We start from the raw sequence: 27,922 nt of genomic DNA, 5'->3' as shown, positions 1-27,922 counted from the left end.
GATGTTCGAAGCCAATATCCTCAACATCACTGTCACTATAACCCTCTGAAGTCTGGATCTGAGGAAAACAAAGGTTATTTTTGGCTTGAGGAAAATACTAGAAGTCAAGAAAATAGTTTAAGGAGTCTTAATATTGTAATATACAATATGTTACAGTCTGACAGAATATGTGTATCCTGACTCCAATATCATCACTTGCATTAAAAACTTCACACTAAAACTATGTAATATATATAAGTATTGTGTGGTGTGTGTGGAGAAAAAGATGAGGGGGGGAGAGAGAGAAAAGGGGGGGGGGGAGAGGAAGAGGAGGAAGAGGAGGAGGAAGAGGAGGAGATAGAATAAAAGTGAATGATGCCAAAATATCAGTTACTTCATCTTCATTAATCTTCTTTTTTCCTTTCAACCCTTGCCTATCCCCAATATTTTTCACTAATCTCCATGTTGACACCTTAAAAATGAACAGATAGTCAGTTAAATCTACCAGGTAAGAAGCTTATCTGGTCATCCAACCCTGGGCAAAGTACATGTGAAACAAATGAAATCATATAAGTCTAGCCCTAGAGGAGTTTAAAATCTTCAAAAGACACATTTCTCAGAGAATTCTGCAGTAGCAGATTTACACCCAATTTCCCTAGGAACAGGGATGCTCTCTTTTGTATTTTTTGCAAGAAATTATAAAATGTCTTTGTCTATAAGTGGCACTTATATACCTTCTTCTGATACCTTACAATGATTTTAAAAGGCAGTATTCAATCTACATCTAAACAGCCATTTCCAATACTATAGGAAAAATTACTAGTAGAAAAAGTTGAACTCATCAAACCAAAGCAGATGCTTTTATCAATCTTAGAAATTCATTTCTGAAAATATTGTATGATTCAATAGGTACTAGTTAAGTCCATGGGCTGTGGAATCTGCCTGGCTCATCTGCTTTCTCATCTGCTTACCCACCTGGGTCCTTGAACAAGTTAATTGCACTACCTCTGTCTCAGTTTCCCCATCTGTAAATGTGAATGATAACACCCATGATGAAAAGATGGTGTAAGGATTACATGAGATCCTACAAGTAAAGAGTTTAAAATAGTATGTGGGACATAAAGAGAGCTCAATCAATGTTACATGTTATTATATAATACCCTTGAACCCAGGGTCCCAGAAATAGAAGCTGTTAAGTTACATGAAGCCCATTTTTAACAATCCCACTAGAATTTCCATGGTTTATCTTGATTTCATTTCATGTCATTAAAGGGCTACCTTCAGCTTTATGAAAAGGAAAACATTCGATACTTTTATTATAGTCAAAGAAAAAAGAGCAGTCTACTCTATCCTTTCTGAAATATCAGAGGGTCACGACCATAAACGCTGTGGTTCTACAGTTTATTTTGTTCATTAGATTCCACATACAAGTGAGGTCATATGGTACTTGTCTTTCTCTGACTGGCTTATTTCATTTAGCATAATCATCTCCAGGTCCATCCATACAGTTGCAAAAGATAGATTTCCTTCTTTTTTACAGCTGCATAGTATTGCATTGTGTAAATGTATCACTGTTTTTTAATCCGCTCATCTACTGATGGGCACTTGGGCTATTTCTAGGTCTTGGTAATTGTAAATAATGCTGCTATGAATATAGGGGTGCATATATTCTTTCAAATTAGTGTTCTGGGTTTCTTAGGATATATTCCCAGAACTAGGATCACTGGGTCAACAGCCAGTTCCATTTTTAACTCTTTGAGAAAACTCCTTACTGTTTCCCACAGTGGCCGCACCAGTCTGCATTCCCACCAGCAGTGCACTAGGGTTCCTTCTCCACATCTTTGGCAGTGCTTGCTTGTTGATTTATTGGTGGTAGCCATTCTGGCAGGTGTGGGGTGATATCTCATTATGGTTTTAATTTGCATCTCTCTGATGATTAATGACAGTGGGCATTTTTTGATACGTCTATTGCCGTAGATATATGTCCTTTTTGTATGTCCTTTTTGGAGAAGTGTCTATTCAGGTCCTTTAACCAGAAACAGAGGCATGGATACATGGCAAAGACTGACATCTGTCAGAGGGAAGAGGGGATGAGGGACTGGATGAAAGAAGGTGCAGGGATTAACCAAAAAATATATACATAACCCAGAGTCACAGACCACAGTGTAGTGACGGCCAGAGGAAAAGGTGGGTGGTGGCAAGGTGGAAGTGGGCAAAAATGGGGAAAATAGGGACAGAAAGAAACATGGCTTAGGGCAGTGGGCACAGGCTGCAGTGTGCAGACGTTGTTTTATTGAGTTGTACACTTGAAATCTGTATGGTTTTGTGACCCAACATCACCCCGATAAATTCAATTAAAAAAGTTATGTTCTATAATATTGTGAGCTTTTTCTCAGAACCAAAATACGGATAAACACAAGGATGGCCTGCCTCTCTCTCTCTCTCTCAAAATTAGGGTGGGGAAAATAATGTATGATGCTTAACTGGATCGGCTCTAAATATAAATCTTACTCTCTAGATTACGAATTTACATGGTAGAGAATTATCTCAACATCAGTCTCAAAGGAAATAACTTACATGGTACCCTATGCCCTCCTGGAGTGTAAACTCAGTGAGAGTCAGGTGCTTTGACCTCACTTGTGTTCAACAAAAATCTGTAGAAATGAGAGTGACAGTATAATGGCTGGAAGTTAGCACATGCTCAGTAGGATACAGAATGCTTTTCTTTTTTTTTTTTAATCCTCACCCGAGGACATTTTTCCATTTTTTGTTCAGATAGAGTGGGAGGGAGAGAGAGAGAGAGAAACATCGATGTGAAGGGACACATCGAGTGGCTGCCACCTGCACGACCAACCAGGGCCGGGAACAAACTGCAACCGAGGTACGTGCCCTTAGCGGGAACCGAACCTGGGTCTCTCTGTACCGCAGGCCGACGCTCCAACCACTGAGCCAAACCGGCCAGGGCCAGAATGCTTTTCAAAAACGAGAATACACATTAGTTGGTCAACATCTACACAGAGGTTGTTTTCTAGGAATCAAATGAAAGCCCAGGTCACTGTCATTATTTGGTACATTCAATAAAAGTGTACTGAAGGCGTGTGTGTGCCAGGTGCTAAGAACTACGCAGGATAACTCAGACATGGCCCTGCCTTCTTGAGGCTTATAGACAAATGGGAGACTAATCAAATATATCAGATATTTATCCTTTATATGTGTAACACAAGCTAGAAAATTATTATGCTCCAACATGTTTAAATAAAATATTGCAAGAAGAGAAAGGAAGAAGTATTCTTTCTAAATGCACCCCTTCTTAGAAAAACAATCGGATTTCAAAGCGCTTGTCCATAAGAAAGCACCTCAAAATCATCAGTGTCTGTCCCATTTTCCCAAATGAAACAGAGGAATTCCCTTTAGCCATCAGAAATCTAAGTTAGTATGTCTATTAAGGCTGAAGCTAGTACTTGAGCAAATCAGGCTTGGGACCAGTTCTCAATAAAAATTTCACATTATTTATTAACTCTTTACTCATAGAGAGTAAACCCACGCCCACACCATGTTCCTTAACTTCAAAAAAATAAATGCTATGTGTCAGGCTTTTATTTTCCGGGTGAGAAAATGGGTCCAGGGCCTGAGATTCAGAGCCCCGAGACTTCCTGCTCGGTGTTTCCCATGGAGTGCCATGTCTTTCCCTCAGAAAACAGCACCTTCAAAACTACAACTGTTTTGTTAGGAAAAAAGTCAGTGCACCCTAAGAATCAATACGAAGAACACGGGCAGAGTTTCAGTTGCACGTGGGGAGAAAAACAAACTTCCCACCTCGTTTTTAGAAATACTAACTTGTACAGGTCAACTTTAAATAAAACAAAATCTGGGGTAATGGCTGCTTTTGTGTTAAAACTATTTCTGGAATTCCCTGATTTCATCAACTACGGCATTCTGAAAAGACAGGTGTTTGCTCACGCATCTGACTCCCGCGCTGCGGGGAGAGGCTGTGGGGAGGGCGGCCGGGCCAGCAGAGTCGGCCAGGCCAGCCCCGAACGGCCCATCCTGGCTGCTCCCCAGCTCCCTAAATAAGGATCCCTTGTGCCATGCTTTTAAATACCTTCATTTTAAAACTCGATGTAGATTTTTTCCCCCTCCGAAACAGCTAAATCTCTGTTGAGCTACCAAAACATATTTTACAACTTAGATTAGTGTGTTCTGCCTTCCTACTTTTTTTTTTTTTTTTTTTTTTTTGCAGCTGTTACTTCTAAGAGAGAACGTTTTGCTTTACAAATGAGAATGGAGGTTTTTCTTTAAAGAAAGAATCTTTCTGCTTGTTGTCATCTGGGCATCCTCTCTATTTTTTATCATTTCAAACCTGCTTGAAACATCTTCATATGCAAACTGCAACAGCGCAACAGTTTAAACGTTCCTGGTTGCAAATGTGATGGAAAACGGAAAGTAACTAAAAAATACACCAAGTCAGATGGCGAAGGGCACAAAAAGCCTAACTTGGTTTCACCTTTTCTCCAGCTGGAACCTCTTATTGCACCATCTCTGTATGAAAGTTAGTAAAAGGGTTCGCAGCACGAATTGCTCTGTTTAGCCAATGGCAAAAAGAAAAAGAAACAAATCCCCACGCCATTCGCGTCATCTTTATCAAAATATTTATATAGTTATATTCCTAATATTTCCTCAGGAATTTTATGAAACTATGGAAGCTAAAATAATTCAGGGCTAAACACAATTCCCTAGGGACTGATAATGTTATATTTGCTTGAACAAAGATCAAATGATGCAACTTTTAAAACCAGAGTTGCCCACTTTTTAGGGAGCTCATTGGGCACGATCCTCTATATAACAGAAGAATCTAACCTTCCCTGTTGACTTTAGAATTAAAGTTCATCCATCTAGATGCAATAACAATTAATACTATATAAGAAATAAATTATTCTAGTGGAGAAGAAAAGCACTTCGTGATCCCTGATTCAGAGCCCTCACCACATCCTCTCCCCCACCGATGGGTCACCTGCCCTCCAACACATCTACCTGCTTCCTCCAGGCTGCCCATGCCTCTACCACTCCACTCCTCACCTTATACTGAAATTAACCATCTGTCTGTCTGTCCTCACTACTCTGAGTACCTCCAGGGCAAGGAAACTGTGGGTACTATTCTTTTTTTTTTAATCCTCACTAGAGGATATTTTTCCATTTATCCTCAGATAGAGTGGGAAGGAGGGAGGGGGAGAGAGAGACAGAGAGAGAGAGAGAGAGAGAGAAACATCGATGTGAGGATGTGAGAGAGCCACATCAACTGGTTGCCTCCCACATAACCTGACTAGGGCCGGGGACGAACCGCAACCGAGGAGCGTGCCCTTGACAGAAATCGAACCCAGGACTCATTGGTCCACTGGCCAACACTCTAACCGCTGAGCCAAACCAGCCAGCGCTGGGTGCTATTCTTTAACCAAGTAATTAAAAATAAATTGTACTGGCCTGAACTGATGTCAGTTAAAAGAACCAAGGTAGGCAGCAGCTTCAAATGGAATTCACAAAATTACAAGTGGTGCCTATAAGCATTCCAGTGGCACAACTTATTATTCAAAGCCTCCATCACAAGCAGATCATCCCCAAGGGGGTGTGATTTGATTGCTTTTTGCCTAGGCCTGACTTCATATACTAACTTTGCTCTCGATCAACGGATCTCCAAGGAAATGTCACCGCAGTTTAAAGGACTCTTTACATTTAACTTCTCTGAACTTTTCAGGTATTTGAAAATTGCCATCAGTGATAGCTAAAATATGCCACATTTTGGAAAATCATTTTGATAGACATATAAGTTATATATAGTCGGTTTTTCATTGGGAGAAACATTATGCTTTAAAATAAAATGAAAGCATCAAAACACATGTTCCGCACAACAAACTCTGGTGGTCTGAACGTTCATGAATTGATTTCCACTGGCTTAAGAGAATATAAAACATCAGCTGCAATCTTTCAAAGAAAATATAAGGGTGTCCTTATATTACAACATTTAGTTTTGATCTTACTTAAAGTTGTCTGGAATATCTAGCCAAAAAAAAAAAAAAAATGGTCTCCTTATATTTCTAATCAAGAAGGAGTTAGTTTGTCTGGCCCGTATGGCTCAGTGGTTGAGAATAGACCTACGCACCAAGCGGTGGCTGGTTTGATTCTAGGTCAGGGCACATGCCTGCGCTGTGGGCTCGATCTCCAGTAGGGGGTATGCAGAAGGTAGCCAATCACTGTCGATGTTTCTCTCTCTAAAAATCAATTTTAAAAATGTTAAAGGAAAAAATAAGTAGTCAATTATTTATTTAAGTCACTACTATAGGCAAGGATTGTGTTATAAGGAGAACAAATATGTATTCAAGTACGCTCAGCTATCACAGAGGCAAATTTGGGAAACAAAAATTAAGGGACTTGCCCTGGCCGGGTGGCTCAGTTAGTTGGAGCATCGTCCCATACACCAAAGGTTGTGGGTTCAATTCCTGATCAGGCACATACCTAGGTTGTGGGTTTAATCCCCAGTCAGACAGCTTATGGAAGGCAACCTATCAATGTTTCTCCCTCCCTTCCTCTTTCTCTAAAATCAATAAACATATCCTCAAGTAAGCTCAGTTGGTTAGAGTGTTGTCACATATGCCAAGGTCACCATTCCATCAGCCAATGAATGCATAAATAATTGGAACAACAGATCAATGTTTCTTTCCCTTTTCTCTTTCTCTTCTCTCTCTCTCCTCCTACCTTCTTCTCGCTCTCTCTAAAATCAGTAAATATTAAAAAAATATATTTTTGCCCTGGCCGGTTTGGCTCAGCGGTTAGAGCGTCGGCCTGCGGTCTGGAGAGACCTGGGTTCGGTTCCCGCTAAGGGCGCTTGCCTCAGTTGCAGTTTGTCCCCAGCCTGGGTTGGGTCGTGTGGGTGGCAGCCCCTCGATGTGTCCCTTTCACGGCAATGTTTCTCTCTCTCTCTCTCTTCCTCTCTCTCCCTCCCACTCTATCTGAACAAAAAATGGAAAAATCTCCTCGGGCAAGGATTAAAAAAAGATATTTTTTAAAGAAAATTTTGGCCCAGCCTATGTGGCTCAGGGTAGAGCATCAACCCATGGACCAAGAGGTCACCAGTTCGATTCCTGGTCAGGGCACATGCCCAGGTTGGGAGCTGTATCTCCTGTAGGTGGCCTGCAAGAAGTAACCAATCAATGTTTCTCTCTTAGTGATTTTTCTATCTCTCTCTCCCTCTCCCTTCCTTTCTCTCTAACATATTAAAAAAAAAAAAAAGAAAGAAAAGAAAAGTTTAGTGAAAAAGTTTTTATCAGACAGAAATTGTAGATGAATGGGCTTGAAAGTAAGTTAGAAAGAAGTTTGAGTTCTTGAATGTCAAAGCCAAGTTGAAATTTATTCTCAAGCCACTGATAGTTCAAGGCTTGAACTTGAAGCAGTGTGGTCTAGGGACCATCAGCATCACCTGGGCACTGGCCCCACCTCAGAGCTCCTAAATCAAAAACGCCCAGAGTGGGACCCCCACCTGAACAAATCTTCTGGGTGATTCTGATGCATACTTGTTTGAGAAGCACAGGTTTAAGCAAATTAAAATAATGAAAGAGAAGTTTCAGAGCCATTGCCCAGAAGACCAAAAAGAAGAGAAGTAAATGTTTTTTAAAATATTTGTTATTTGACATTTAACAGTATTTCAAGACCACCTTTTAATGTCCTATTAGGGTTTCTGTCTTAGAAGCTTATCGTAAAAGGAAATTAAAAATGACTAAATCTTAGAGTGAAGATTATAGCCTACTAGGTTTCTCTCCTCTTCTCAATAATAAACAGAAAGATGTCTCATCGTGATACATGTATCAAGAGGAAATTGGGGGCAAAAAGAAGTAACATTTCCTGGAGACTTCTCTCTGTCCGGCTGTTCTCAGGCATCATGCCACTTAATCCTCACAAAAAATATCATGAGCCAGACTATGCTATTGCCCCACTATACAGATAAGAAAAGTAGGGTTCAAAGAGGTAAGAAAACTTGCAAATAACCAAATGGTAAGCATGAAACAAGGAATTAAGTTCCTCTGCTTCTATATAATACCATCTGCCAAGAAGCCCAAAGATTCCCATAAAAACAAAGAATTTTTATTATTCTCAGTTCACTTGATGTTTGAGAGATTATTCAGAGGTTTTCATATTGCACATGGAACAGGAATGTTTTATGAATACTTAACTGATTCAGTTTTGTTTGTCCTTTAATTCGTTGTTTACTTACAGGCTTCCCCATCCAAGGGCATGGGTGTCAGGTGTTACCTGACCTCTTTAGGAGACAAAAATCTCTAGTCTTGGATGAAGGGCTTGAGGTCCAGCCAGAAAGAGAAAAGGCAGCAAACTCATCCCTGCCCCAGGTGTCTGTGGGAAGAAGGGAGGTGACGGGAAGGTCATGGTTCCCGAGTTTCCCAGTTTCTCCTCTCCGAGCTTTACGTCAATGCAGAAAAGCCAAAGAGAAGATGGATTTAAGAATCTGTTTAGGAGTCGGTCAAGAGATTGCCTGGTGGGCTCCCTGGCAAAGACCTTAGGATAAACTTGGAGGAACAGAGTGCTCTGAGGGAGGGCAAGCTATGCCCACACCTGGAGGACACAGGTCTGGCTCTAGGGCGCCCCCCTGGGGTGTATAAGAAAGCAGCTTGCCAGGGTCCCACCATAACAAGTGATGGAGTTAACAGATGGGGCAAAGGACAGGTGAAGTACAAACCAGGGGGTCAAGAGAACTACAGGGCCAGGAAGACCAGTGTGAGGGTGATTATTCCAGGAAAGGGGTCCGCCAGGCCCTTTCAGAGTTGCATAAGATCAGATCACAAAGCACACCAACCCCAGACATCAGCCACCTGGGCCAGCAGGGCCCTGGAGAGGGAGGAACTCACTCTCCCCCTTTCCCCAGGAAGAGTCACTCCCCATCACTTCCCACCCCAGCAGGAGATTGATTTCTTCTCTGTTATTCATTATTTAACAAACATGCATATAGCCTTTATCACAAGCCAGGTACTATTTTAGGAGCTTTATTAATGTTAATCCATTTAATACAGTCACCGTAATGAGAGGTAAAGACTGTTCTTACAGCCCTGTTTGAAATTCAAACAAACAAATCAAAAACAAAAAAGCTGAGGCACAGAAGGCTACAAACAGGCTGTAGAGCCAAGAGTCAATGCCAGTCTCTGCCTTGCCACGCCAAGCAAGTACCACCCTTGCTGTCACCCACCAGAGCTTAACAGATCGCGCTATTTTTTTTCCTTTATTGATTTTAGAGAGAGAGGACGTGAGAGAGACAGAGAGAGAGAAACACTGAAGAGAGAGAATATCGATTGGTCCCTCCTGCATGCCCTTCACTGGGCATCCGGCCCACAACCTGGGCATGTGTCCCGACAGGGATTGAACCTGCGATCTCTCGGTGCCACACCGGCCAGACAATCGCACTGAATTTTAAACTCAATCACAGGATGCTTTTCTTCTTGCTACCCAAACCACTTAGGTTACATGAGGGAAGAAGAGAGGGAAGAGGAAGAAGAAAACAGGAAGAGGAGGGAGAGGAAATTGCATGCCTTTTCACATGGAAGTTGCAATGTGTGTGTATTTTCAATATGGGCGCTTCTCCTAAAGGTCCTTCTAAAGGCTTGTGAAGCAGGCGAGTTCCTGGAGTGAGGAGCGATGACTCATCCACAGGGCTGTGTTTCTCCCCCTCATCCAGTTACCACTGGAAACTGGAAATATGAAGCGCTGCGCGAACCCAAGTGAAATCAAAAGACGCACTGTCTCTCTAATTTTTTAAAAAACATCCAACTCGACAAGTATTCTTCGGTTATGTTTCACTTTTTCCCCATAAGTGCACAAGGCTGAAATACCAGCCTTCTTCAATGGACAAAAGCTGAGTTTAAAGGACTTTAGGTTCGCGTGCTGGGCGAGTGTAGCTGCCTGTGTGGGAAACATTTCACACCCTGACCAACAGAAGGTCAAAACTAACACCCAGGACAGCAGAAAGGGGGACCAAGAGCAGCCCGGACAGAACTCTAGTTGAATGTAGTGGTGTCAGAAATATACTGCAACTTTTAGGATTAAAATGAATTCACTTAAAGTGTAAGGTGTTTTCGTGGCTTCCTGGGGATCCATTAATTACATTTCTCCCTGAAGAAATATTACCAAATGGGGCCACTACTAATGGTGACATAATCACGGTTCAGGATGGGCTGTAACAGGGGACACACAGCTCAATAAGGTGACAGATTTGTGGTACTGACAGTATTTTCTATTTATCTGAGATTTGATTCAGTTTCTCGCATCTAACATTCCACTGAATAGATCCTAGGATTTGGTGTTAGTACAATGTCTGCAAAAAAAAATGATCCTTTCGGGGAGGGGGGAAAAAGAACAGAGCTTTCAATGTTCAGTATCCTTTACATCTGCTGCTCAGCTGGAAACACTGTTAAAAGGCCATTAGAACCTTAAGGTAACAGACCTCGAATGCTATGAAAGCCATGGAGCAATTTGCTGTTTGTGTTAGGAGTATCAGGCCCCAGCCACTTCCTTTTCAAGGGCTGAAAACAGCTTCTGTCATGAGCCGTGAAAATCAATGCCACAGTAACCAGGGTGAAGTGTGGCTAAAGGTGGTGCACCTACAGGCTGGTGCTGCACAGCAGAGCCTCCTTCTGGGCATCCCTGGCACCTTCCAGGAGGCCGACAGCAGCTCCCGGCAGGGCCTGGGACGGAATGAGCAGACCTGGGACTTCAGGGACCTTCAGGCTTGTCTCTGGGGACGCTGTTCTCTCTAAAGCTTAATGAGGTTAAAATCGGAATTGTCACCCTGAGTGAAGATAGCTTGAGGAAACGTTGAACTGGGAAAAGTCTGCTCTTACTTGTTTGTATTCCATCTTTCAATTTTTCCTGATTATAGTAATTGTGAGACAGGCGCTCTCTCTCTCTCTCGCTCTTTTTCCCCCAAAATAATACTGTTTCAAAGCCTTTCAAAACACAGAAAATTTTTAAACTTTTTTCAAATATAAGGTCATACTTTTGAAAATAAATATTTCAGAGGAATAATGATGGTTTTTGTCAAGAATTATACTATATAAAGTAATGGTTAGCAAGGTTAAAACTCATTTTAAAATGTGTTATAGGGCCCTGGCCAGTTTGGCTCAGCAGTTAGAGCGTCAGCCTGCGGACAAAAGAGTCTCGGGTTCGATTCGGTCAAGGACACGTACTTCAGTTGCAGTCTGGTCCCAGACCCTGGCTGAGGGGGTGCGGGAGGCAGCCAGTCGATGTGTCTCTCTCACATCGGTGTTTCTCTCTCTCCCTCTCTCTTCTTCCCACTCTATTTGAAGATAAACAGAAAAATATCCTCGGGTGAGGATTTAAAAATAAATAAAAGTAAAATGTGTTATAGGTTTTTCTCAGTTGATAGGAAATGGTTATTCCAGTTGTAAAATGCAACCTCCGTTAGAACACAGAATTAAGATCACTATAACCTATATTTCTATATATGGTAAACCCTCTGTTGAACTGAAACCCTTTCCATGATTTCCTAAGTGTGTTCTGGGTAAGAATAAATTGCCACTCTTAAATCATAGCAACTGGCTTATGTTTATGCATATAACTTCTTACATTAAATCATTTACCTTTACATCAATAACCTAGGCTGAGGAATTGATTCAAAGTTAATTTGTTAAATTAAGATAACTACAAAATAAAAAAGTATAATTTCATGTTTTCTGCTATGAATAACTAACTTAAGCACCTAACTTGTTGTTTTGACTGGGATTTAAGTGGTTTACCCTATACACATTTTCTTGACTAAAATATAAAAGCTTGGATTTACACAATCTTGTACTATTATACAAAACGCATCGTGGAGGTATGATTTTAAGAAATCTCTAAGTTACTTTTTTTTAAAGAGGGGAAGGTGGCAATTGAAAAGCAATTACATATAATAACTCTGTTGTTGATGACATAAGATTTGCCATTTGCAACCTATTTTATATTCAATTGAAACTGACCTTTTATGAGAGCCATGTGGTAATATAAGTAAAATGAATATATTCTTTATTGCAGTCATATAAAAAGATTGGCCTAAGCTTTTAACATAGTACTTGACCTCCTGGTGTCTGAATATCCCCAACTCTGTGAAAGAATATTGAATAAGATACCACTTAATCAAATGAGCAGTAAAAACACAATAAAAGCCTTTCACACATTAGCACTTGATAATGTAAAAGTAACAGTAAACTACATTCCCTTGGTATGATGCAAATAGACAGCTGGGAAAGATGCTGTAAATGGATCAAGTAGGAGAGTTCATGAATCCCACATTTCCAGATTATTAATACTTCAAAATTACAAATTCTTATTTTCAAACTAGAGCTCTCATTATGTCAAAGGTCATTTAAACTCTTCAAAAACATTTTTCAACGTTTTACGGTAAAAAGAAAGGGGAAAAAATAACTATTTTTAATTATACCATTTTTTTTAGTTTTAAAAGCTCCCAACTGTTGGGATTTGGAATAAAATAGTAAAATCAAACAGCTAAAGAACAATATTCTTTTTTACTTTTTCAGGGAAAAATTAAGGCCTGCCATTTTTAAAAATCGATAATATCTAAAAGCATGGTGGCTTTTTTCAAGTTCATTTCACAATTGCTATTGACTTTGAGCTACTCTGACCCATTAAGAAAATAATAATTGAAAGTTATTCATCTTTTTTTTTTTTTCTGAAGACTTCAAAATGCTTTCTGTGCAAAGAAAATAGTTGCCTCCACTTCATAGCAACCTTGAAGAGGAAATACCTCTAGATCCCTGAGATTCGGGGAGGAGTGAGTACTGGCCTCTGCTAATCTCAGCTGCCTGGGGGGCACAAAGAGAGAAAGCCAATTTCTTAAGAAATCCAAGAACTCAAATAAGGTGCAAACAGCCTAGTAAATAGAGCCTACAGCTCATAGTTGTGCATGCCCAGAATGTATTATGCTACATCTTTAATTAAATGAGTATAAAATGAAGAGTGGCCAACTCTAAATGTAGTCTCTGCAGAAGAGTCTAGAGATCAGGAAAAAATAGCTACATCTGCACTTGGGAGGCTAGTGTAGGAAAAACAGCTCAAAGAGGGGTTACGGGGATGGAATTACTCTTAGCCAGAAATCTTCTAAAAGGGACAAAAAATAATAAGTCCTACATAACCATAGAAAGCCTGCCATCTTAGCAAAGAATAATAGCGATCTTACAGTGAAAGAAACTTAAAATGTTTTCCAGTTCCCCTATAAAACAAGGTTGAGGTTCTCTCCTACGCCTACAGATGTGCCCTTGGCAGCTAGCCTAGGCCCCTTTTGTTCCAGCATAGGTAATTTGGGATTGAATTGATCCAATCAATCTTACTCTTCGTCCCCCTACTGGCCAATGTAAGCATTTGAAAGAAGGCTGAGGAGATCAGGGGTACAATTTGGAGTAGCAACACTTTCCTAGTGGATATTGATTCTTATCCAAGATCAAGGTGAAAAATAATATAAGATCCTTGCCCAAATTTGACTGTCTACCAGACAAAAACTTGTATCTAAAACTACACTGAATGCACCCAGAGTGTGACCCCAGAGACTCAAAGGATGGGGCCTGAACCAACAGCATCAGCATCACCTACAAACTTATCAAAATGCAAATTATAGGCCTTGCTCCAGAACTACTGCATCAGAAACTTGGGGAGTGGGACCCAGGTACTGGTATTTAACAAGAGCTACAGTGATTCTAATGCATGATGAAGTCTATGAACTCAGCTCTAGATCACTGGTTCTCTTCCCCGGATGCACATCAAAATTCCTCAGGAAAATACTTATACATGTATATGAATATATGAAGGGAGGAGAGGAACAGAAGGAAGGAGAGTGTCCAGTTCCAGACCAATTAGATCAGAATATCTGAAGATGAAGCCCAAGTGTAGCCTTTTTTTTTTTTTTTTTTTTTTTTAACATCTCACGTAATTCCAGGATAGCCCTGGTTCTTTCCAACTTGAAAGAACCGATTGTTAAATTTTCAGGAATTTTGTGAGCTGGCTGTTAAATTGTTACTAGCTTAAAATCAGTCATGGTGGCGAAATTTATACCACAGAAATTGGCAAAGGCTGCTAATCAAGTCTCCCACACCTTGCCTCCTGAGAGCCAACTGTTAAACATTTATAAGTTCACCACTGGCCAGGGTTGAGAAACACTGAACTAAAGCTAGAACGCCAAATGCCTAATTAATGCAGACAGTGTGAGTGGTTTCTCTCGGTTGTTCCACTACCCCCTCAATTCTTTGGAATTCTTATTCAGTTTACAAATATTAGGCAGTTCAGTGGCCATGCACTTGAGGAAGGTGGAGAGCAGCCCCTGTGTGAGGATGTATCCATCCATGGCAAGTCCAGGTCAACGGCCAGGTCCCTTTCCTTTCTCTTCCAGGCATGGGCACAGCTAGCACCTCTGCAATAAGAAAGGTGAGCAAACCTTCTGAGGCACTTCGGAGGGTAGTCTGCCTCATCAGAGAAAACATACACATGGGAAGATACCATCTCTTTTTGTGCCCTTGGCCATTGCAATGAGGCTTTGACTCTTGGTACTCCAGTAGCCCTCTTGTTTCCGAATGGAGCTGACCTGGTAGAATGCGGGTCTCGGGGCTGAAAAATGGAAAGAACCTGGGACCCAGATGCTACCCTTAACTTCCCACTTCGCCACTCCTGGAACCGCTCTCTGGGGGGAGCAGGTATGGGAAACGACGGCTTTCCCTGACAGTGCAGGCCAGCTGATTCAGAATGTTCTGCGACCTGCTGCCAAAAGTATCTTAAGTGACAAACTATTTCAGGCAACAGTTTAATATCTTGTCTTCTTTAAACTCTTTTATTGAAACTTCCAAGAAGCAGGGTGACATTTTAAAGTGTTTTCCTTTTTCATTTTGCTCTTCCTTCTCCGATGAACTCATTTACCCCTTCCCGTCTCCTCGCATCCTCATGTGGGCCCTCAGCATCTCATGCCTCAGAGTCTAAAACAGCTCCCTGGCTCTGTTCCTCCCCTCCTCTTGGGCCTTTCATGACCTGCCTTCCTTTTCATCGTGTTTGCAGTGCTAAACCAATCCAAAACAAAGCTTTCATCATGTCACCTCACTGCCAAGAGCCTAGGATGACCGACGTCCTACCATATACAATTTAGGATTTTCAAGGCCAATTAAAACTCCACTCTATCTGTTCAGTATCATTTCTCACAAGTTCTTACTAGACCACTTCGTGTACTGTACTATCCTCCACGTGCACTAGTTTGCTCACGTATGCAACCCACCATGAATGCCTTCTTCTTTGATGACCCTTCGTTAAATGTTACCCACACTTCAAGGTTCCTGTCATGGTTAACTTTATGGGTCAATTTGATTAGCCTAAGGAATGCTTAGATAGCTGGTCAAACATTCTCTCTGGATGTGTCTGTGAGGGTGTTTCTGGGAGAGATTAGCATTTGATTCAGTATAAGTAGTGACCAATATGGGTGGGCATCATCCAATCTATTGGAGGTTCAAACAGAACACAAAGGAGGAAGAAGGGCAATTCCCCCTCTCTCTCTTCCTCAGCTCTGATGTCCATATTTTCCCACCTTGGGACATCAGAGATCCTGGTTCTCAGACCTTGGACTCTGAGACTTGTCTCTCCCCACCCCTCTTCTCACGCTTTTGGCACTGGAGGACTGAGTTATACCACCACTTTCCTCGGTCTTCAGCTTGCGGACAGCAGATCGGGGACATCTTGGCCTCCATAATCTGGGGAGCCATTTCCTATAATAAATCTTGTCTTATAGCTATCTATGTTGAGACAGATGTAGAAATATATCCTATTGGTCCTCTTTCACTAGAGAACCCTAATAGAGTTCCAATTAAATTGTACCTTCTGCCTTCAGCAAGGTCATAGAAACCACTTCATTCTGTGATTTTTATCATTAGACTCAGTAATGATATCTGGTACTTATGCCATGGACATAGCATTGTTTAAATTTTGGGAAGTGGAGTAACAATGTAATTAATTCTTCAACTTGGTGAAAATTTTAAGATTGCATTTTACACTGCCACAGGACAAAGAACTGTGACTTCAGTTTCAAAATGGGCACAGCTGGTTACATACATTTTGACAATTTTACATCTTCTGGGAGTTAACAATTCACCCCACCCTATTTTGGAAATCCCTTTCTCTCAGCCACATTGATATTCTTAAGTCCTCGGCAGGTTTTACGATGTTAAGTGCAGTCTCCACTAAAAAGCACACATAAACTACGTCAAAGTATTTATATGGCCTTTACACTCAATGAATGCTTCCGGGACACTTATTTCTCCCTCTCTCAATCTCTCTCTCTTTCACATACACACACACCAGTCCCTATTCATTGTCAATCACATAGCTGATGTTCACTAAATAACTTGTGATTAATAGCCTTTTGGTGGCATAAATTTTAGCTCCTAAATGTTTCTTGAATCCTTCTACTTCATTTCCCCTTCAGGCACCACTCTCGTTCAAAGTTAACATCTCTTCCTCTCCCTATATCTGCTTTTGTTCCCCTCTGATCCATTCTCTACAGAGCAACCAAAGTGACATTCCAAATCCACGTCCAATCCTGACTCAAACACTTCCTCCGCAGCTTCTCACTGCTCTAAGCTACAGGCCAAAGTCATCGTGGTGAGTTCTAGGGATTTCAGGGCTGACCAAGGGAAAAGACAGAACCAGATGACAGTAGGACCCAAAGAGCTTTATTTAGGTGTAACTTTGACAGGTCACATGTGAGGGGATGTCCTTCACAGCAGGAGCCATAGCAGAAACAACAGAGGGGCTGCGGCCAGGAAGGGGAAGAGGTTAAGGGAACTCCCAGGTTAGAGGAGACAGGGAGATGATGGAGCTGGGCCCCTTGCTCAGCCTTAGGGTGTGGAGGGCAGCTGTGGCTCGGAGTCTTTCACAGGCCCCAGGTTTGTCTTATAAATGGCTAGCAGATGTTGGGTGCAATTCTGTGGGGTACACAATACAGTAAGGCTCTCAATAATTTAAAATATATTTCTTGGGGGCTGTGTGTGAAACAACTAGATGTGTAAAAACATTAGTTTAGCATCCATAGGCTACAGAGCTAAAGGCCCATGCCTATGGTGAAAAGGTAAACATAGGGCCAGTATGCACATAGGGTCATCTTTGGACCATGTACACAAATCAGGCTCTGCTTCTCCAGTCTCTCTCTCACCCCGTTCCCCATTCGCTAGCTGTTTTCCCCAGGTTCTGGAATTTCACACACGCTTTCAGGGTCTTCTTACCATGTAGGCAATGTGCATACCGTCCATTCTCCCATTCCCCTTGTACTGCTGTTTCCGAGCCCACTGTTATTCCTCAAGGAAGTATTTCCATAACCCTGTGATGAGATCAGATGCTGCAACTAAATGCTTTTATGCCTGGGACCCCAGTGCTATGCATTTATCTCAGCCATTCGTTGTAAATGGTGCCCTTATTTTCTGCTTCACTTCTCGAATTAAAGTTTCTTGGGGTCCTATATCCAGCACCTGGCACGGTGACTTACACATAGTAGGTAAACAAGAAATATTTATTGGATGAATGTAAGAAAAAAAGGTCTAAAGGAAATGGAGAATAGGTTATAGAAATAATCAATTACCTGGATAATGTGTAAATGTGGAATCAAATTTCTATTTTTCTTTGTTACTAACTAGTGTGGTTGTTTAACATTTTTTTTTCATCCAGCTTATTAAAATCTCTTAAATATTTCCATCCAGGTTTATTAGAATTTTTAAACTTTTACCTAAGACTTACCACTATGAAACCTTTTATTTATAAACATGCCATCCCAAGAGTCAATTACACTTTCAAATAGTATCATGTAAATCACTGAAAAATGAACACTACTAGAGAAATCTATGACACTATTTAAAGTGGAATTATGCGCCAGCTAAAGAATTTAGCAGAGAAGAATTTAGTCTGTAAAGGGATATAAGCACCAAGTTTAAATGAATATTAAGTATTCTGTTTATATTGGCAAGACAACTCTAAGTCACCTTACTGGCCTTGCTAAAAGTCTTTTGAAAGATGAGAATTAAGGTGGGGAAAAAGAATCTTATAATGTTACTTTTGTGAGCTTGACTATAAGTTAAGATTAAGATATTAAAATTATTTTTATCAACAATTCTTTTACTACAATGTTTAATCTAAACTCATATTTCTATACAAATCTAGTGACTAAGTGGTAGGTCACTTTGGTTTAAAAGGATCTAATTATTTTGAATTTTTCAAGTGTTCATAGAACTCACCCATAATTATGAAAGAGCATTGGTCATGCTCCTACATAAATTATGATGCAATGTTTATACTATAACATTGTAGAGAACATAATGCTGTATATTTAATCACTTTTGATGGTGGCCTTCATTTCTATGCACAAACTATGAAGATGTGGTGCAATTTAAAGATGTGAGTTTTATATAAAAATGTATATCAATGCCCTGACTGATGTGGATCAGTGATTAAAGCAACAGCCCGTGCACAGAGTCGCAGGTTCGATTCCTGCTCAAGGGCACGTACCTGGGTTGCAGGTTTGATCCCTGGCCAGATAGGGTCACATGCAGGAAGCAACCAATCCTATGTTTCTCTCACATAGATGCTTTTCTCAACCCCCCTCTCCCATACACTCTCTGTAAAAATCAATGAAAAAAATATCCTCGGGTAAGAATTAACACTTACACATGCAACAAAAAGTATATCAGTCAACTCAAATGAACTCAATGATGACATATTATTCTCTAATTAAATCAGCTAAGATAACTGTTCACAAGGATCATTTTAAAATTAATTCTCAAATCAAGAGTTTAAGAAGTGGCACTCCTAATAGTCCAGATTTTAGGTTGCTTTGATACCTGGATTTAATGTGATTCTTTTAGAACTCTAATGGCTTGACAAATCATAAAAAATAATAAATAAATAAATAAACAAACAAACAAACAAACAAATAAATAAATAAATTTGAAGTTCAGCTAACCCATTTATGCCTCTCACTGTTCTTTGAGATGATTTTAAAGATACTAGTCAACTAAATGGAGGACAAAGAAATCAGAAATTAGCACAGCAAGGAGATCAACAGAAATTAAATAATTTATCCCCAAGTAGGATATTTAACATGTCTGTAAAAGAGTTACCAAATACTGCTTTTCCATTCATGTTAAGGTGACAGCTTCATGCAAACTGAAAAAAGATTGGTACTAATGGCAAACACATTAAGTAAGTTGGTTTGCTGGGGGAGCAGAGACAGGGAGCACAGGTTCCCTGGGGAGCCCACTTAAGAAAGAAAAGGACTATTAGACAAAGGCCAGGTAAAGTGAAGCAACACATATCCTCAAATTTGAAACCAATAGAAGACTAAAAAAGTTTCTAGTAAACCAGCAGAGTATAAGAAAAATGTTCTGTATTTCTATTTTTTTTAAATATTTTTCTTGATTTTTTTAGAGAGGAAGGGAGAGAGAGATAGAAACATTGATGTGAGAGCAAAACATCCATTTGCTGCCTCCTGCACGCCCCCTACTGGGGATGGAGCCTGCAACACAGGCATGTGCCCTGACCTGGAATCAAACAGGGACCTCTCAGTCCATGGGGTGATGCTCAATGAACAGAGCCACACCAGCAGGGCAGAAAATGTTCTAAATTTTAAATTTTAGACTTTGAGATAGGTTTTTAGATATTTTTGAAATAAACTGCTAACAAAGAAATGAGAAAAAAATGTAATACTTTCTTTTAATTGAAAAAAAAATTTTTCAATGACAGCCTACATTCAATATTGTTTTGTTTTAGTTTCAGGTGTACAGCATAGTGGTTAGACAATCGTATGCTTTACAAAGTGTTCTCCCCAATATCTCCAATACCCCTGGCATCATACATACTTATTACAATATTATTGACTATATTCCCTATGTTGTACTTTATATCCCATGACTATTTTGTAACTATCAATCTGTACTTCTCAATCTCATCACCTTTTGAACCCAGTTCCCCCCCACCTCCACCCCCACCCCCAGCAACCACCAATCTGTTCTCGGTATCTGAGTCTGATTCTGTTTAATACTTTAATACCCAGCTATAGCCCAACTCTCAAAATACCTGACACAGAAAAAGGGGCAAAGTGAATACTAAGAGCTAATACTGAGCTAGTTTTATATATATATATATATATATATATATATATATATATATATATATATAATATATTCCCCCTAATCTGTGGAGAGAAACTTTCCTCCTCCCTCTACCCGAATGAAAACATCCTATAGTAAGCTTTGTTGGACCAACCCAATATTCCAGTAGGCCTGATATATTGAAAAAAGCAACATGAGTTCTTCAGTTTCTACCTTTTATATAACCACATCTGTACAACTAAAATGACAGGGAAAATGCATACACACAGGGACACTTTAGTGGTGGCAGTATGGCCAATTCCTGAGAATATAAAATCCAAAGTCAATGTGATTTCGAAAAAGTGTAGATTTTACAACTAAAAGGAAAATATTCAGCATGAGGGAATAAATATGGTGATTGTTAATACCAAGCTATATATAATATTAGATGAGGATAAAACTGATTTTACAATGCATTCATTCAGCAAACACAGAATGGCAGTGGCCATCGTTAAGTCTATGGAATTGAGTGCCTGGATTTGAACTGTATTCTCCTCACTTTCTCATGCAGTTGTCCTTGGGCAAGTTAATTATTTAAGTCTCTCTGTTGCTCAGTCTTTTCACCCAGAGAAATGGAGTCAATGGTAGAACCTAAAGTTATTAGAAGGAGTTAATAAGGCAGTCTTTAATGCTTTAAAAGTAATGTTCTCAATTAGGTGCTGGGTACGTAGTAACTTCTATATAAGAGATTGTTAAATAAAGTTACATTTGATAATTAATGAAAAAAGTGAGCATGTAGGCCAGTATGCCACCATTATTCAGCTACAAAGTATTATAATAAATGACTCTAAGAATGCTCAAAGCATAAAGTAGTTGCACAGTGAGCCTCAAACAACATTTCCTGAATTGCCCAGACTTTTAAGCAGATGCTCTTTTCAGCTGTGGTGTTCCTTTAGAAGTTCAGAGCCATCAAGATGAGTCAGGTTGGAAAATGAGATAATATTACTGATGCTCAAAGAAAGACTCGGATGTTTCACACTGACCTTTCATCAGAATAGCAGTCCCCACAAAGAACTTGATGATCTACTGCTCAATATCTTCCCAGAAGATTGAACAAGAGAAAATAAGAAAGCACACTGTGAAGGCTTTTGGCTAGATATCTGGAAAGATTTTGATACCACAAGAATTACTAAGTATTAGAATGGATTGCTGAGAGGGGCTCAAGAGTCTACCTCTTTGGAGGTCTTTCAAACAAGGACAGATAGTCTATCTGATCTGCCTGGGATGCTTTAAAATCAAAGCTGAGTGAAGATTAATGGAACAGACTGCCCCTTGACAGCCTCCGCCCTCACAAGCGCTCTCTTGGAGTGTAACTTTATATATTACCCATCACACTCCCTCATCTGTTGAATCTGAAGAACTCCCTTTTATCCTACAATAGAAAAGGGCAACACTATTTCACAACTGTGAGTTCTGAGTAAAACTTTAATAATGTTGTGATGAAACATCATGTCCCTATTACTTTTCAGTTATTTTACCAGGCAAGCTACCTGCACATAGCTTTCAATTAGAAACAGATCTCGTGAATCTAAATTCTGAACAACGGTTCCTTTAAATTCATGTTCCCTGGCAAACAAATGGCATATGCCATTTCTCAAGCAAATCATTAAAAGTCCAAACATGACACAGGATGAAAAGGAGTTCGAAAGGAGTTTGAAGAAAGGATAATCACCATGCACTAGATAATTAAATGTAAATTGTATCAGGACAGGAACTAGGGAGGAGTAAAAGAGTGTGTTCATTTAATAAAGGGACATATTTCCTAAGTGATGAACTCAATAGCACTAGGTAGCACTGAGTAAAGTTTATTTTGGAGGGAAAAAAATGTATATCCTTAGTATACAATTATTTTACAATTCACTTATTCCATCGTGAGCTGTACCTTGATCATTTCAAGTCAATGGTACCCTTAGTCCTAGAATGTGAGTTTAACAAAAGTGCACTCATATTAGAAATTCAGAGCTTTAGAAAGCACTGTAATTGTCAAGGGATGGAGGGGAAAAAAAACACCTGTAGTTAAAAATATACTGAAGGATTTATTTAACCTCTACAAATGTTCTCAGGAAGGTAAATGATGACTGCAGAAAGAAATCATTTACACTGAAAACCTTCACCTTGATGTTAAGGAGATTTGCATCACACTAAGCATGAACTATAGTCTCCAGAAAGCCCCATTATCCACTAAAAAATACTGAAGCAATATAAAAATACTTCACAGTTTTCCTCTTTGAGATATCTTATCTGAAATCGTGTTGGAGAAGTATGTGTTTAAAAGATACCGTTTGAAAAAACCCAGATTAGAGGAGAAAAAGTTCCTAAAAGAAGTCATCCGTACGTACTACAAACCTTTTAAAAGTTGAATTCCCTGAGATTTGGGGAGGGGAGAAAAAAAAAGCAAAGTTGATCCTTATCAATTAATTAAAAAGAATGAAATAACAGTAGACAAAAGGGAAAGGAGAGTTGAGAAACTTAAGGAGCTAGAAGGGCAGCCGGTCTCTATTCACTGATTAACAAATTAGGGAGTTCTGGAAAAGGGAGAAGTAAGTGACGGATAGAAAAGTAGTCTTATAATTCACCACGGGTTCCGCCTTCGGCTCACCAGAAGCTGGCTCTGTCTGGCTCAGAACTGGAAGGGGCTCTCTGTATGTAACACTGTTAGCGTGATGCATGAGCTATTTTTTAATGCCTAAATTCATATAAATGTGTTATTGCAGCGTAAGTAAAAACTCTCACTTGTAGAGCTTGAAGAGCAACCATAACAAAATAGCAAACCCACTATGTATCGAAACTGTTATGTTTTCAGATATCTGCAAAAGGCTTTTCATCCACCGACCAGTTCTCTGCAAAACGCGGAGAGGCTGGTGGAAATTCGGCGTTTTGACTTGACCATCCGAGGTCACTGAGGGCTTGGGCTGCCAGTTTGAGAAGCCCGCGCCCTCGCAGCATCTCCCGGCCTCTCCGTTCGGTTCTCTCGCAGCCACAGGATTCTCTCTCCTCGACACGTTTCATTCACAGAGCCCCAGAGAAGCTCAGCTCCGGTTGGAGGTAAGAGCCGGAAAACACGCACCCAGGCTGCTGCGCAAGTTCTCGCAGACCAAGTGCCCACACACTGGCGCCGAGAGAGCGGGTGGGGGCTCTCGGGTTCTCGAGCACTGCGAGTGGCTGGGCACGCAGGAGACACTGAGTCCGGGGACCCCGGAGACGAATCCACTCCCGAGCCTCCCGCTTAAGTTGACTCAGCTTCCGAGAGCCGGCGTAAGAGGCCGCGCTCAGGACCCAGCGCTGCGCCGGGTGACTGGGGTTCACCCCAGCCGCAAGTGACCAACAGCAGCCGGGGAAGCACACCCCAAATCAGAAACAGGCAGCCCGAGAACCCCCCCCCAATCAGCCAGGAACTGCGGAAGTCGCGAGGCCGAGTTCCCTGGTGGGGGTCCCCCTAGCCTCGCCCGCCCCCAGCCAGAGCACCCCGGGCTGTCTACCGAACCGCAGAGTGTGGAGCGAGGGGCGAGGGGAGCCCTCCGCGTCTCTCCACCGCCCCCGCCGGCGCGAGGGCGGGAGTGGAGAAGGCGCCACTCAGACTGTGGCGCTGGGCAAACTGCGGCCGCAGTTTTTACAAGTTTGCCCGAGCGAGAGGCGTGGGGTGGGCACCCCGCTCGGCGATCTGCCCTCGCGCCGCGGCCATCCCCGAGTGTCCCGGGCTCCCTGGCCCACCCGGCGGGAGCCGACAAGCAAGGGGGCGCAAGGGCGCGAGAGCGGAGGGAGGGAGGGCGGAGGGAAGGAGGGCGCTCCCGCGTGTGCACACAATGAGGCAGCTGAGACGCACACCTAACCCCGCGGGAGCTGCCGGGAGAGCATCCGCCGCCCGGCGCAGAGGCGCGGCGCCCGTGGAGCCCAGACGTAAAGTGAACACTAACAACTCAGCAACAGGGGGAAGGAGGAGGGCACCGGGCGGCCCGGGAATGTGTGGCCGCCGAGGGCTGCAGCCCGCTTGGGCCGCGCGCCCGCGCTTACCTGCGATCTCTTGGTAGGGGATGTCCGCCAGGCTGAATCCCTTGGCACCGTACGCCTGGCGGACCTCGCTGCAGCTCCGAGCCTTCACATCCGCCCCGGCCGGGAGGGACAGCAGCAGCCCAGAGAGAGGAAGAATCACAGCCCCGATCCAAGAAGGCATGGTGCAACATGCAAATCCAGCTCGGTAAACCCCACGGCCCGTGCGCTCTTCACCTTGCCCCTCAAGCCGAAAGCCCGCCAGAGCCAGCGGCGCGCTCCTCGCCGCTGCCCAGCGTCACCCCCTTCCGCCAGCCGAGGGGACGAGCAGCGCAGCCCTCTGGACTGCGCTCAGCAAACTTTTATAAGCCAGATGGAGGATGGCAAGCCAACCAGGGCTGGCTGGGAAAGCAGCCGCCTTGCTCCTCTAGCCCCCCAGATCGAAAACGTTGCAATAAAAACGAGAGAGAGAAGGAAATGTTTCAGAAACCACCATGAGGGTTCAGAGCTGCGATCCGAGTTCCGAGCCGCAGAATCCCAGAGCGCTGCGAGCTCGGCTCGCCGAAGTGTGCAGAGAAGGTGGGAACGCGCGCCGGCTCTCCCGGGAGGGAGGTGGACAGGCGAGCGCGAGTGTGTGCGCGCGTGTGTGTCGGTGCGAGCGCGGGATTGTTGGGGATGTGTCTGCGTGGAGGTATGTGTTGGGGATATACGGGTTCCACAGGAAACCTCAGCTTCACACGGGCTGAGGGAGCCTGTGAGAGTCCTCCAGAAATAGGAAGAGAGAAATCCTGGAGGCGAGAGGGAAGGAGAAAGGAGGGGAGAGACAGAAACGTGCTACTTAGTGCACAGCCGAAATTCAGAGACAGAGTCAAAGGGAAAACCTGGACTGGATCTGTTTCTACTTGGTAGCAGTAAAAAAAAAAGGGGGGGGTGGTAAGGAGGACGTTTCTATTTTCTCATTCCCATCACATTCTTCATCTTCATACTGATCCGAAATGCTACCTTTAATAACATAAGTAATCAATTTAGAAAAACAGTATTTTAAGTCATTAACTCAGGTTATTAAACTATATTTTTGTGAATGTGAAGAACAGTTTCAATTGTTGCTCTTAATATGTTCATGACCTACTGAAACATAAAACCAGAGTATAGATAAGAATATAGGGGAGCCCCTCAGTAGCAGAGCACAATCACCACTCTATTTAATTGTCTCATTTTTGTTTGTCTTTGTTCGTTTTTATTTTCTAAGGATAGACTATTTGTGCTCATGTTAGACCAGTAGTTTTTAGTTTTTTAAATTTTTTTTTCTGGACTCAAAATTTTCCCGCATTTTAATTTCAAATATTTCATAATCTTGGATCAGAAATCATTATGCTTAGGTTTCTAGTGCGTGGAGGAGCTGGAAGATCAGAACACAGAAGCAATGGGAAAATGAGAGAGTAGAGGTCAGTGGGTTGCATGTAGAAAGATAGTGGGAAAAGGAGTGATATCTCTCTTCTGGCTCCTCAAATGATCTCACCTACTAGACTTAACATTTTCTTGCTGATTAACAGAATTCTCAAATGGAAAATCAATTCACTTTCTTCTTCCTTTCTTACATTCAAGTTCTGTGAAATGGGATAATAGTAAAGCTCAGGGTTGACTAATTTCCACCGACTTTCTGTTAATGAACACTGAATTCTGCTATGCAGAAGTCTGTTAAAACCCAAAGTTCCTGCAACTACTAAGATAGTTAAATCCACAACCAAAAAAAAAAGATAATGGTTACTCATTTGTGTGGCCATATGCATATTAGACGAGCATACTATGCAGAAATAATTATAAGGTAATGTCCAGTTTTCTGGAACTTATCTGTAAAGTGACACATGAAGATGTTTTTCTGATGATGGCTATTGATGACCAGAATGACTCATGAAATTTAAGTCATTCTATTTTTTTCACTATCACAGTCATAATTATCTTCATCATTTTCATCACATATTAGGTACTTCCCTTTCTCTCTTGAATAAATCTCTCCTCTCTTAATCTACCAAAAAGACTCTCAAGTTTAAGATGCAACCTAATTTATGTTATTATGAAAATGCTTTAAAATTCTCGTTTTCCTGTTTACGGAGGACTGTTTCTTCTTCACAAGTCCATAGTTAAACATGTCTTTCAGAAAACAACAGTCACATTACATATTTCTTTTTCTTAAAATTTTAGTAGAACTTCTGCTTTCGTTATAATTGTGTTACATGGCAGACCTTAAGTTTCTGAATTTATTTTTTTCAAAGTCTGAAATCAAAATAACAAAATATACTCTAATGCCTTTATGGACAAAGGATAAGATTAGTAGGATTAGGGATTGCTGTAGCCAAATAATTCTTTTTATAATATTTGACGTGACCTCCATCAAACTTCAGTTTCTATCACAGCCAGGTGATCAGCATTATGCAACCCAGAGGAAGGAGGTAAATACACACCTAACTTAACCTATCCTTTCACACTGGGACTTATAATTTACCCTGTCCCTAGCCATACATAGCAGATAATGCAATAAAAAGGACATTTGAGGTGAAAGAAGACAGGGTAAAAACATAGTGTATGTGGTTTAAATTATTTAAAAATCAATCAATATGTATTTAATGAACGTTTATTGCAAATATACAGGACTAGGTTATTGCACATAGTTTCTACACTTATAAAATGACCTTAGCATTTGTGGCAAGACTAGTATATGGAAAAAAAATGATAACTTAATAAAGCATAAATGGATTAGTTTCGTCCCATCAGGAGTGGGGAACAGTTTCAGGTAGGATTGTGAACTTGAAATAACTTGCTTTACTGGTGCTCTCAACCCCTTCTTAGTCCACTTGTTGGCTAATGTAGCACTGTTTGAAAAGTTATAAAGACACATTCCAGCTAAGGGCCGCTGCAGAGCCTAACTAAGGTATTGGAATGAGCGTTGACTGTCATGGAAGTTCATAGAAGAGGTCTGGCTAGAAAGAAGAGAGCTTAGATTAAGGAGAAGTTGGCATTTGGTTTAGATAGAAAGAAAGGTTATAAAGGACTTGAACCTCAGGAGTAATGATTATATTGTATGTAATAGGAAAAAGTTAGGACATGGAAGAACATCAAACCAGAGGAGACAAACAAATAGAAGCAAGGGAGAGGTAAATAGGGAAACACATAGAACTTTGCCACAATGGTAAAGGTTTCAGGTAATTGAGACCAGAATAGGAGGATAGTGAATGGAAAGAAGGTGAAGACAAATTTTGCAGAAAGGATTAGCATGATTTGGTCCGTGGTTCAATACACACACATACATCCCCAAAATTATATATATAAAAAAAAAAAACATTTTAAAATTGCAAGTCTCATTGGGAAAGTATGTTATATTTACTGGGACAATAAAGACTCTTGTTTATAGAGAACTTTCACAACAACCTCTTCTGGGCATAAGATGAATGGAACCTCAGAAACTTTGAGTCAGAGAGAGTAAAAGACTGTCTTAAGGAGCAGCCAGAGGTGATAGGTAAGCAGAGCTGTTCCAGTCAGTTACCTAATCCATGACTATCAGCTCTTCTTCCTGGCTACCCTTAAGACTGATGATGTTTGAGGGCATTGGGCCAACACCAGAGAATGAATCACAGTTGGTCTAGGTGAGTCATAGCAGTCCTTTTTTTTCCCTTTAAATAGTGTATGGGTAGGCATAAGGCCCAGTTCTGGCCAATAAGATGTAAAAAGAT

The 27,922-nt window shown here is 41.3% G+C and overlaps 1 protein-coding gene across 2 annotated transcripts in view; it reads right to left on the bottom strand.

Moving 5' to 3' along the window:
- GPC6 (glypican 6) overlaps window positions 1-25,008 on the bottom strand; it is a 1,055,524-nt gene extending 1,030,516 nt beyond the window's left edge. Inside the window, exon 1 of one of the 2 annotated variants that reach the window (XM_036250295.1) lies at window positions 24,219-25,008. In XM_036250295.1, the coding sequence (XP_036106188.1) occupies window positions 24,219-24,378 (160 nt within the window). In that variant the 5' untranslated portion in view covers window positions 24,379-25,008. The remainder of the gene's footprint in view (window positions 1-24,218) is intronic. The other variant, XM_036250296.1, reaches the window with a different exon arrangement.
- Between the last annotated feature and the right edge of the window lie 2,914 nt (window positions 25,009-27,922).

Source organism: Molossus molossus, unplaced genomic scaffold, assembly GCF_014108415.1.
Source record: "Molossus molossus isolate mMolMol1 unplaced genomic scaffold, mMolMol1.p scaffold_m16_p_9, whole genome shotgun sequence".
In the NCBI taxonomy this organism is placed as follows: Eukaryota; Metazoa; Chordata; class Mammalia; order Chiroptera; family Molossidae; genus Molossus; species Molossus molossus.
This window is presented reverse-complemented; position numbering and strand designations above follow the sequence as displayed.